The 11673-nt window shown below is 50.5% G+C and overlaps 1 protein-coding gene across 1 annotated transcript; it reads right to left on the reverse strand.

Moving 5' to 3' along the window:
* Nucleotides 1–2959: 2959 nt before the first annotated feature.
* Nucleotides 2960–10278, reverse strand: Mrm1 (mitochondrial rRNA methyltransferase 1). The gene is made up of 5 exons (XM_045158985.1): nucleotides 9663–10278; nucleotides 9340–9433; nucleotides 3937–4069; nucleotides 3710–3829; nucleotides 2960–3568 (listed from the first exon to the last, which is right to left on the reverse strand). Exons 1-5 carry the CDS (start codon nucleotides 10202–10204, stop codon nucleotides 3402–3404), a joined length of 1056 nt encoding a protein of 351 aa, XP_045014920.1. The 5' UTR covers nucleotides 10205–10278; the 3' UTR covers nucleotides 2960–3401.
* Between the last annotated feature and the right edge of the window lie 1395 nt (nucleotides 10279–11673).

Consider the following 11673-nt stretch of genomic DNA (forward strand, 5'->3'; position numbering starts at 1 on the left):
AAAGCTAGATACACCGAGTGGATCATGCGTCTGGTATTTGTTTGCAGCTGCTAAAAGCCCTGACACAAATCTCTCTTCTCTCTCTGCATGCAAATATATATAGATTTTTTTGGGACGGGGATTGGGTAGGTTCTCAAGGTAGGGTTTCACTCTAGCTCAGGCTGATCTGGAATTCGCTATGCAGTCTCAGGGTGGCCTCACACTCACAGCAATCCTCCTACCTCTGTCTCCCAATTGTTGGGATTAAAGACATGTGCCACCATGCCCAGCTTTATACACACACACACACACACACACACACACACATACATACATTTAAATTTTTGGTTTCTTGAGGTAGAGTCTTACTCTGGCCCAGGCTGACCTAGAATTTACTATGGAGTCTCAGGCTGGCTGGAACTCAGTGATCTTCCTACCTCTGCCTCCCGAGTGCTGGGATTAAAGGTATGTACCACCATATCCAGCTCTTGGAAGGAAATTTTGACTTTAAGGTAACCTTGGGTCCTATTATGGTTGAGCTTCATTGTAGACTTGACAGGATTTGGAATCACCTAGGAGATACACCTCTGGGTATGTCTGCAAGGGCATGTCCAGAGAGATTTAACTAAGAAGGGAAACCCTCCCTGAATGTATCACCATTCTATAAATTGAGGTCCTGCACTGAATGAAAAGGGGAAAAAGAAAAGTGAGCTGTGGGCTGGAGAGATGGCTCAGTGGTTAAGGCACTTGCCTGCAAAGCCTAACAACCCGGGGTTCAATTCCCCAATACACACGTAAAGCCAGATGCACAAAGTGTCACACGCATCTGGAGTTCATCTGCAGCAGCTGCAGGCCCTGGTGTGCCCATTCTCTCTCTGCTTGCAAATAAGTAAATTAAAAACAAAGGAAGAGCTAAACACCAGCATTCATCTTCTGTTTCCTGACTGTGGACACAATGTGACCACCTGCCTCTCACTCTGACCACTATACCTACCCCACAGTGATGGACTGTATTACCTCAAACTTGAGCCAAAATCAACCCTTTCTTCCTTTAGTTGCTTTCTCAGGTATTTTGTCACAGCAACAAGTAATACAGGCCCCTGGTAAACAAGTTTATATTCTTTATCAGCTGGGCACTGATATTAGCATTCCACCATATAGCCATCAGATGAATTCTAGAGAAAAGGGGGTACTATTTATTCAGATTTACTACATGTAAAACACCAAATTCCTGTTACTTTTTTTTTTTCCAAAATATTTTATTTATTTGTTGGAGGGGAGGGCAGAGAGAGAGAAAATAGGCACATCAGGGCCTCTAGCCTCTGCAAATGAACTCCAAATAAATGCTCTACCTTGTGTATCTGGCCTTATGTGGGTACTGGGGAATCAAATCCAAATTGTTAGGCTCTGCAGGGAAGCTCCTTAACTGCTGAGCTCTCCCTCCAGTACTCTGTTTCACTTAAAAAAATTTATTTTTATATCTAGGGGCTGGGCATGGTGGTACACACCTTTAATCCCAGCACTTGAGAGGCAGAGGTAGGAGGAATGCTGTGAGTTTGAGGCCACCCTGAGACTACATAGTGAATTCCAGGTCAGCCTGGGCTACAGCGAGATCCTACCTCAAAAAAAAATTTTTTTTTGTAGGGGGCAGTTTTTAAGGTAGGGTCTCACTCTAGCCCAGGCTCACCTGGATTCACTATGCAGTCTCAGGGTGGCCTTCAACTCAGGGTGATCCTCCTACCTCTGCTGGGAGTAAAGGCTAGAAATTTTTTACTTTATTTGCATGTATGGATGTGGAGGGGCCCACCAAGGGCCCTTGCCACTGCAAATGAACACTAGACACTTGCACCACTTCTTGTATCTGATTATGGCTTGGGAATTGAACACTGGCTGGAAGGTTTTATAAGCAAGCACCTTTAGCCATTGAGTCATCCTCCCAAGTATCCAGTAAGGTATGTGGGCAACTTGTTTGAAGTCATGCGGTAACCAGAATTACAACTCAGAGGTTAATATCCTCAATCCCCACGCTGGATTGTTAAATCAGACAAGATCTGGTCATATCTGGATACAGTTTGGGTTTTGTAGGTGGGGATGGCGCACAGGCTCCCGGGCATCTTGTGGATGGAAGCCAGGAATGCTCTAACAGCAAAGAACAGCCTCTCCCCCAGACACCAGACGTGAGACTGAGAAAATCTGCTTTAGGGTTCTCAGCCTGGCTGCACCTTCGGCGCATCTGGAAGCTCAAAAAAACAAAACAATCCCTACTTCACAGGCCCGAGGATACATCTTAGTTGGTAGAGGCCTTGGGTTTGATTCCGCACATAAAACCTAGCATGCCTCTCATCCCAGCATTAAGGAGGAGGAGAATCAAGAATTCAAAGCCAGCCTGGACTACTTGAGACCCTCTCTCAAAAATTAAAAAAAAAAAAAAGTATATTGGTTTGGGGAGATGGCTCAGTGACCCAGGTTCAGTTCCCCAGTACCCACATACAGCCAGATGCTCAAAGCAGTGCATGCATGTAGTTTGTCTGCAGTGGCAAAAGGCCCTAGTATGCCTATTCACACTCTCATAAATAAGTAAATTAATTCATTTCCACTACCCAGGATGCACCCACATCCACTGCGGCACTTTGGTGGCAGTGTGGGCCTCTTTAAGGTTTTCTAGATGGTTCCAATGTTTAGCCAAGGCTGAGGACATTTGCAACGACACACTGTCTCTTCTGCTCCACTTGTGGGGCCCTGAGCAGTCCAAACCTGTCTGGGTTGCATAATACACTGCAACGCTGTCCTCACCTCCTCTGACTCAAAGGCAAGAACTCTGGGTCATAGGTTCCTTCCACTGAGATGGACAGGCCAGTGGATGGGGGAGCAGTTGGCTCATTTCCTCTCTCTGGTGGGGTTACAGTGATGGGGTCCCTCCAAGGTGGCTGCAAAAGCTGTGAACCGATAACCTGTAAAACCAAAGAGCAAGGCTGCCACCTAATGGAGGAACTGGATAGAACACTCCAGTTTTATTTTATTCTCTCAACCACCTGCGAGGGGATGGATGCATAGCTGTCCACGAGCCTCCCTCTACATCCTCACCCTCACTTCCACCACAGGCAACAGCTGCTCCAGGCCTTGGACTCTGCACTGGGCTGCTCAATCCCTTTGATGCCAAGTCGTCCCCTGACTTCCACCCAGGCAGGACTGAGGATAGACACCCATGCTGTCCTATCCCACCCAGGGACATGAAGAAATTACCGACTCCAGCATGAAGAGAGGAAACTGAACTTCCTCTGGTCTGTGTTGCAAAGTCCCCTGCTCCAGGATCTACTGTGAGCAGTAAATGGGTTCTTATAGGCAGAGAACCCAGAAGTAGCAGAGCCTGGGGCTGGATATGTAACCCGCCCTGACTCTCGGGCTTATCCCTATAGGCCGCATCAGCCCCCGTCTGGTCTCTCTTTTTCTGATCCTGAGGACAGTCCTGTATGCTGAGGTTGGAGTCCTCCGGGTGTAGCTGAGGGTTCGTAAGGGATTCGGAGACGATGCCCTCTCTCTTCGGCAAGGAAGCCCTTCCTCTGGCTGCAGATGGAGTGGAGCAGAATCCCTGCAGGGGAAGGTGGGGGGCTGTGACACAGGCCAGGCTCGCCCTCGTCTCCTTCTCAGGAGGTGGCTGCACATACAGCCTAGTGAGAGGAGACCAGCCATGTCTGTGTGGTGGAATGGGAATAAGGGAAGAGATGCTCACCTGTAGCCACGGACACATTCAAGGACTCGAGTCCGGGAGGCAGCTGGCGCCCGGGCAGGATGGTCAGTAGGAGGTGGCAGGAGGCCAGCACCTCCTTGGACAGGCCAGAGCCCTCGTTCCCTGCAGAATACAGGACAGAGGGGTTAAGGTGCCCCAGCTCGATGTCCAGGTGCTGAGAACAACGGCCACTTGTGTACAAAAAAAAGAAAGCAGGGATGTCTACCTACCCAGTACAAGGAGAGTAGGCCTGTCCCAGGTAAACTCCAGGCAGCTAGTGATGGGGACTTCAGAGGACTGGGAGATCTCAGGCTCCAGGTAGCCCACTGTGCCCGCTACAAGCCAGCCCTGCTGGGCTTTAGCCTGCAAGAGGAGACACCATGTCCCAACTCATCAAATCTAGTTCTGAGCCCTGGCCACAAAAGCATTCACTCATAGACCCATTCAACTTAGTCAACAGTCAGTCAGCACCTCTACCTGGCCAGGTGCTGTTCCAGGCACCAGAGACAGGGCCAAGAACACAACAGACTAAAAATCCTAGGCCTGTGGAGGAGTGGTTGGGGAAGGCTTCCTTGAAGATGGTGAGAGCACCTAGTAGTCAGCTGAAGGAAGTTCTGGGCAGAAGATATTCAAGTGTAAAGGGACAAAGATCTTCCTTACCTGACATAACATGGCCAGTAGGGAGTCATCCAAAAAAACAAACAAAAACAAACCCCAGAATGGTGGCCAGAGAGATGGCTCAGCAGTTAGGGCGCTTGCCTAACAAACTGAGTTTGATTCCCCAGTACCCACATAAAACCGGACACACAAAGTGGCACATGCGATGCATCTGGAGTTTGCAGTGGCTAGAGGCCCTGGCATATCCATTTTTCTCTCTATCTTCACTTGTGAATAAAGTAAAATTTAAAAAACAAAAACAAGGGCTGGAGAGATGGCTCAATGGTTAAGGTCAAACCTAATAAACTGGGTTTGACTTCCCAGTACCCATAAGCCAGATACACAGGGTGGTACATGCAACTGGCATTCACTTGCACTAGTTGGTGGCCCTGGCCCGCCCACACTCTCTCCTTGCAAATAAATAAATAAATAAATAAATAGTAAGAATGAACAACCACAAAAGTAGGGCCTCAGAGGCCCCTGGGAGGATTTGGGCTTCTACTCCGAGACACAGCTTTCAAAGGAAAGCTAGGAGAGTCAGCTGGGGTTGTGGGTCAGTGTTACAGATGACTATTATCATGCAGGAACACCTGGGTTTGAGCCCTAGTACTGCCAAAAACCAACCAGCCAGGGACCATCAAGTCAAGCATTCCAGGGTGAAAGGAGAGGCCACCTGTGCCAGATGCCGTGAATTTATCAAGTCAGATAACTGACACTAGAAGCAACAAGGACAGCGATGACTTTGCCACAGGCCTCGATTCAGTGTGTGTGTGTGTGTGTGCGCGTGCGCGCGCTGGGGTGGGCGGAGGCGGGGGTGACTGTTGTGGGATGAAAAGAGAAAGGGAGGGCTGGAGAGATGGCTTAGCGGTTAAGCGCTCACCTATGAAGCCTAAGAACCCAGGTTCAAGGCTTGAGTCCCCAGGTCCCACATTAGCCAGATGCATAAGGGGGCGCACGCGTCTGGAGTTCGTTTGCAGTGGCTGGAGGCCCTGGCGCGCCCATTCTCTCTCTCTATCTGCCTCTTCCTCTGTCTGTCACTTTCAAATAAAATAAAAAATAATAAAAAAGAAAAGAGAAAGGGAGCTGGCTCAGCAGTTAAAGGTGCTTGTTTGCAGAGCCTGCCGGCCCAGGTTCAATTCCCCAGTACCCACATAAAAGACAGATGGGCAAAGTTGTGCACACATCTGGAGTTTGTTTATAGAGGTAGGAGGCCCTGGTGCATCCATTCTCTTGCAAATAAATAAAATTAAAATATTGAAAAATAAAGTGGCTTTGAGAGAGACACCAGGAAGAGAAGGTTGGCATGCTGGAGAGGTGTCTTCGCAGGCAGGAAGGGTGGGCTCCAGGGCCAGCCGCTGGCCTCCACACGGGTACCTGCAGCTCTTTCACAGAAGCAGAAGGGAAGACAGCTCTCTGGCAAAGGGCGGATGGGATTAAGTATGTGCTCTGCATGGTGTTTTTGTATTTGCAGGAGCTACTTCTCAGGGGCCAGAATTGTGGGGTGGGGGAACCCCATTTCCTGTCAAGCTTGTTCATAGTTCCTCTGAAGGGGGTTACCAGAAAATGCATGATATAGTAACCATGAGCTTTATGTGACTATTAAAACAAATGAAATGCCTAAATTGAGGTATTCTGAATACAAACTTTTTTTTGTTTTTTCAAGGTAGGGTCTTGTGCTAGCCCAGGCTAACCTGGAATTTACTATGTAGGCTTAAGGTGGCCTCGAACTCAGTGATCCACTTACCTCTGCTCCTGAGTGCTGGGATTAAAGGCATGTGCCCCAAGCCCAGGTGTATAAACATTTTTTTTTTTAAGCTGAGCGTGGTGGCACACACCTTTATGAGAGAAAACGAGAGAGAATTGGTGCACCAGGGTCTCAGCCACTGCAACCAAACTCCAGATGCATGCACCACCTTGTGTGCATGTATGACCATGCAGGCTTAGGTCACCTTGTGTGCCTAGCTTAAGTGGGAACTGGACAGTGGAACATGGGTCCTTAGGCTTCACCGGCAAGTGCCTTAACCTCTAAGCCATCTCTCCAGCCCTGTGTAAACTTTTCCTTTTTTCAAGGTAGGGTCTCGTGCTAGCCCAGGCTATCCTGGAATTCACTATGTAGTCTCAGGGTGGCCTCGAACTCACGGCAATCCTCCTACCTCTGCCTCCCAAGTGTTGGGATTAATAAAGGCATGCAACACCATGGCTGGCTTCAAATTTTTTTTTCTTTCATTAATAATATTTAAAATAGGGGTTAGGGAAATGGCACAGTAGACAGGGAGTATTTGCTAAGTATGAGGACCTAAGTCCGATCCCCAGCAACCACATTAAAAGCTGGCATGGGGCTGGAGATGGCTTAGCAGTTAAGGTGTTAGCCCTCAAAGACAAAAAGGACCCAGGTTCGATTCTCCAGGGCCCATGTAAGCCAGATGCACAAAGTAGCACATGCATCTAGAATTCGCTGGCAATATCTAGAGGCCCTGGTGCTCACACACTCTCTATCTTCCTTTCTCTCTCTCTCAAATACATACATTTTTTTTTTTTTAAATCACCATGGATACATACACTTGTAATCCAACGCTGAAGGGGGCAGAGGCAGGACGGCTGGAGCTCATTGCTCATCCAGTTTAGCTGATAGTCTGCAAGCTGCAGGCGCAGCATCAGAGGGCGTCCAATATCCTGTGCATCCGCATATCAGGTATATGCACCTGCACACGTGCTGCACACACGACACACCCACATTACAACACACATAAACAGGGCTGGAAGATCAACCACTCAGCTCATTGCCTTCCTTGCAAGAACGTGGACCTGGGTTCAATTCCAGAATGCATGTAAAAAAGCCAGGCATGGCGGTGTTTGCTTGTAATCCATGCACTCAGGAGGTAGAAACAGGAGGATCTGAAGGTCAGTCATCTTAGGTGGGCTGAAGCCAGCCTGGACTACATATGATCCTGTCTCAAATAAACAGGGCTGGGAAGAGAGCTCCCTAGGTTAAATGCTTGCCCTGAAAGCATAGGGACCTGGGCTTGGCTGGACAGTTAAAGGTGCTTGATTGCAAAGCCTGCCATCCTGGGTTCAACTCCCCAGCCGCTCACATAAAACCGGACCCTTGTGTGTGCACACACACACTGACACACAAATATATAAACAAGGACCCAAGTTTGATCCGCAGTAACCACACAGATGCTCAGTGTGGTGGTGTGCACCTGTAATCCCAGTCCTGTGGAGGTGGAGACATGCAGATCTCTGGAGTTCATTGCCAATGAGAAACCCTCTCTAAAAGGGTGAGCAGTGCCTTGAGGTTGTCCTGTGGTCTCCACATGGTTATGCTCACATACACAAAATCATATTTAAAATGAATATATGTTGAAATGGTAGTGGTTTGGATATACTGGGTAAAATAAACTGCCAAATTTCATATTTTTGCCTTTCTGAGTATTGTTTGTTTGTTGAGGGGATTAGGACAAGGTCTCACGTAGCCAGACTGGTCTCAAAAGCCTCATCCTTCAGCTTCCACCTCCCAAAAGCGCTCAGATTACAGATGTGTGCCACCATGGCCAGCTCTTTTTACTTTTCACAGAGGTCATTAAAAAAAAAAAGGAAAGGAAAGGAAAGGAAAAATCTAAAATTACGCATGTGTCTTATATATCTTTATTGGGCAAAGTTGTCCTCAATCCATCCCACTACTCTCCCAGTTCTTTTCAACAGGGTTCTCATCAGCTAGGGATGGCTCAGGGGTTAACAGCACTTGCTTACAAAGCCTGATGGCCCAGAGTTCAATACCCCAGTACCCAAGTAAAGCCAGATGCACATGGTGGTGCATCCATCTGGAATTTATTTGCAGTGGCTAGAGGCCCTGGCATTTCTATTTTCTCTCTCTCAAATAAAAATAAGAAAGAGGGCTGGAAAGATGGCTTAGCAGTTAAGACTCTTGCCTGCAAAACCTAAGGACCCAGGTTTGATTCCCCAGTAGCCACATATGCCAGATGCACAAGGTGGCACATGTGTCTGGAGTTCATTTGCAGTGGCTGGAGGCCCGAGTGCACCCATCCTCTCTCGCTATCTGCCCCTCTCTCTCATAAATTAATAGTATTTTTAAAAAATAGGAAAGAGGGCTGGAGAGATGGCTTAGCGGTTAAGCGCTTGCCTATGAAGCCTAAGGACCCCGGTTCGAGGCTCCATTCCCCAGGTCCCACGTTAGCCAGATGCACAAGGGGGCGCACGCGTCTGGAGTTCGTTTGCAGAGGCTGGAAGCCCTGGCGCGCCCATTCTCTCTCTCCCTCTATCTGTCTTTCTCTCTGTGTCTGTCCTTCTCAAATAAATAAATAAAATTTTTTAAAAAAATAGGAAAGAAAAGGGCTGGTCGTGGTGGCACACACGTTTAATCCTCAAGCACTCAAGAGGCAGAGGTAGGAGCATCACTATGAACTCGAGGCCACCCTGAAAGAGACTACATGATGAATTCCAGCTCAGCCTGGGCTACAGCAAGTGATCCTACCTCGAAAAGCCAAAAAAACAAAACACAACACTAGGGGAAATGGGCAAAGGAACTGCCAAATGTTGGGCAATGCTGCCCTCTTGTGTTCAGCCAGGAAACAGCTGGGGGCAGCCACATTTACTAAAGTTTTGCCTTTTTCTAGATATCAAAGCTATGTCTCTTTATTCAAAATGCTTCTAGGACTGTAGGGATGGCTTAGCAGTTAAGACGTTTGCCTGCGAAACCTAAGGACCCACGTAAGCCAGATGCACAAGAGGGGCACATGCGTCTGAAGTTCATTTGCAGTGGCTAGATGCCCTGGTATGCCCATTCTATCTGCCTCTCTCACACTCAAGATAGACTAAAAAAAAAAAAAAAGATAAAATAAAATATGCTACTACTTTGTCGTCCCCTCCTTTCCCCATCCACTGCTGGCTGAGTTCACTCGAGGAGGCTGAGTTAGCCTCGTTTCCTCTCCTGTCCCTTGCTGGTCCCCCATTACCTGCAAAAACCCGGCCAGGTCATGAGTGGCGAACACGTCCATCACCTCCAGAGCCCCGGCGCTGGCCTTGCTGACTACCGGAGTGAGCGGGCAGCTGCAAAGGTTTCCCATGACCCGAGTCAGCCCGGGGCAACCCTCAAGCCCGGTGCCCTTACCTCCCCGCACTCCCGGGGTTAAGGGCGAGAGCTCTGGCGATGGGGGTAGACTAGCTGAACGGGCGGGAGGAGGGTGTCAATCACCCAAAGGGCTAAGGTGCTTAGGAACTCGGTTCCGCCTCCAAGTTGGGCACATAAGGAATAAAGGGGGCGGGGGGGGACTCGTGCCTGTTTCTCCGGCTGGTGATGACTGTGTCCACTCCGAGGAAGTGAGCGGAGCGCAGCACGGCCCCGAGATTGCGGGGATCCTGGAGCCCCTCGAGGACAAGCCACAGCCGGTGGGGGTCGTCGCCCGGGCTCTCCGCCGCCGCCTCGTGGCACGGTCGGGGCCGCAGCGGGCTCACTTCCAAGCAGACGCCCTGGTGCAGCTGGTAGCGGCACAGGGCGTCCAGCTTGCTCCGCGTGGGCCGCAGGACGGGGACGGCCCGCGCCTCGGCCAGCCGCAGCAGCTCGGCCCGCGGCCCGCGCAGCCCCGCCGGGCCGGCCTGGAGCAGAAGCCGGGTCACGCGGCGGCGGGCGGCCCGCAGCGCCAGGAGGCACGGGGACAGGCCGAACAGAAGCTCCAGGCGCCGGGTGGGCGCCAGGTCGTCGAGAAGCAGGCGGCTCAATTCCTGCCCGCCGGGACGCGACGCTGCGGACAGACGGCGGGCCGCGAGGAGACCCCGGCCACAGCGGGTCGCGGTCCCCGCGACAGTCGACGGGAGTCCCATGGTCTCGGCGGTTCCACGGCCGCCCTCACCCCCGTGCCCCCGGAGAACGGTGAAGAGCCCAGCCTCCCGCTCCAAGGCGGCGAAAGGGACCGGCGGCCCCCTCCCGGGTTCCCACGTGGGTCCGCCAGCTTCCGGGTTCCAGCAGCCCCGCCCCTCCCGGTGACGCGCGGCGCACGCCCGCGCCCCTTGGCGCCCTCTAGAGGACTGGCGCGGCGGCGCGCTCGGGCGCAGGGGGAGCGCTCGGAGGCGGTGGACCCCGCTGCTGGCTGCTGCCTGGGCGGCGAGGTCCCGGGAGGTTGGGGGGCCCGCGCTCACCTAGGCAGCACCAAAGGACAACTGAAGAAGTCGGGGTAGCCCTTTCTGTTCAACCTAATCCGTCTTGGTGCCTTTCTTCCTACATGCAGGCACAGTGATGCTACAATTTGAAATTTCTCCTAAAAGCGTGCTCAGACTCTCGTCCCCAGCCAGCAGGACCTCAAGGAACGTTTGGAGCCATAGACCGCGGATACTTTTCTGGAACTACAATTCTGAGCCCGGTGTATCGCTGCTCTTGGAGCACACAGGTAATGGAGGAACACCTTTGTTTTCTGCCCAAACCCCAGTGATGTAGGCAGGACCCGCCTTTTCTTCTTCTCCCCTTTTTTCTTCTTTGTATTTTTACTTTATTTTGTTGGTGGTGGTGTTTTTTCCAAGGCAGGGTATCGCTAGCTCAGGCTGACCTGGAAACCTGGAATACAGTATGTGTCTCAGGGTGCCCTGGAATTCTCTGCGATCCTCCTACCTCTGCCTCCTGAGTGCTGAGATTAAAGGCATACGCCACCAGGGCGTGGCTTGTTTGTATGTTTGATTGGGTTGTCATGAAATCTGTGCTGGCCTCAAACTTCACATGTTAGCTGAGGCTGGCCTTGAATACTTTAAAAATATTTTTATTTACTTGCAGCGGGAGAAGAGGGCAAGAGGTTGTAATAAAATGAATGGGCCCGCTAGGGCCTCCTGCTGCTGGCTTTATCTGGTTACTATGGAACTGAACCTGGGCCTGCAGGCTTTGCAAGCAAACACTTTTAGCTGCTCAGCTATGTCCCAGCCCACACACCTTATCACCACCTCCCAAGTTCTGGGTGATAGGATCACAGGCTTCTGCCACTACACTGACCCCCTTCCCCCTTTCTTCTGTTTTTGTTTTAATTTTATTTATTTGAGAGCAAGAAAGCAGGAGACACTAGGAAGGCAGAGGTAGGAGGATCGCTGTGAGTTCAAGGCCACCCTGAGACTACATAGTGAATTCCAGGTCAGCCTGAGCCAGAGTGAGACCCTACCTCGAAAAACAAAACAAAAAAAAAAAAAAAAAAAGAAAGCAGGAGAGAAAGAGAGAATGGGCATGCCAGGGCCTCCAGCTGTTGCAAATGAATTCCAGACACATTCACCACATTGTGCATCTGGCTTATGTGGGTCTTGGGGAATTGAACCTG

Source organism: Jaculus jaculus, chromosome 9, assembly GCF_020740685.1.
Source record: "Jaculus jaculus isolate mJacJac1 chromosome 9, mJacJac1.mat.Y.cur, whole genome shotgun sequence".
In the NCBI taxonomy this organism is placed as follows: Eukaryota; Metazoa; Chordata; class Mammalia; order Rodentia; family Dipodidae; genus Jaculus; species Jaculus jaculus.

Coding starts and splice junctions, on each gene's coding strand:
- Mrm1 (XM_045158985.1), bottom strand. CDS start 10,204: ATGGGACTCCCGTCGACTGTCGCGGGGACCGCGACCCGCTGTGGCCGG. Junction 9,434..9,662: donor ATCACCAGCCGGAGAAACAG/GCACGAGTCCCC, acceptor AAACCTTTGCAG/CTGCCCGCTCACTCCGGTAG. Junction 3,830..3,936: donor GCCTACTCTCCTTGTACTGG/GTAGGTAGACAT, acceptor TGTATTCTGCAG/GGAACGAGGGCTCTGGCCTG.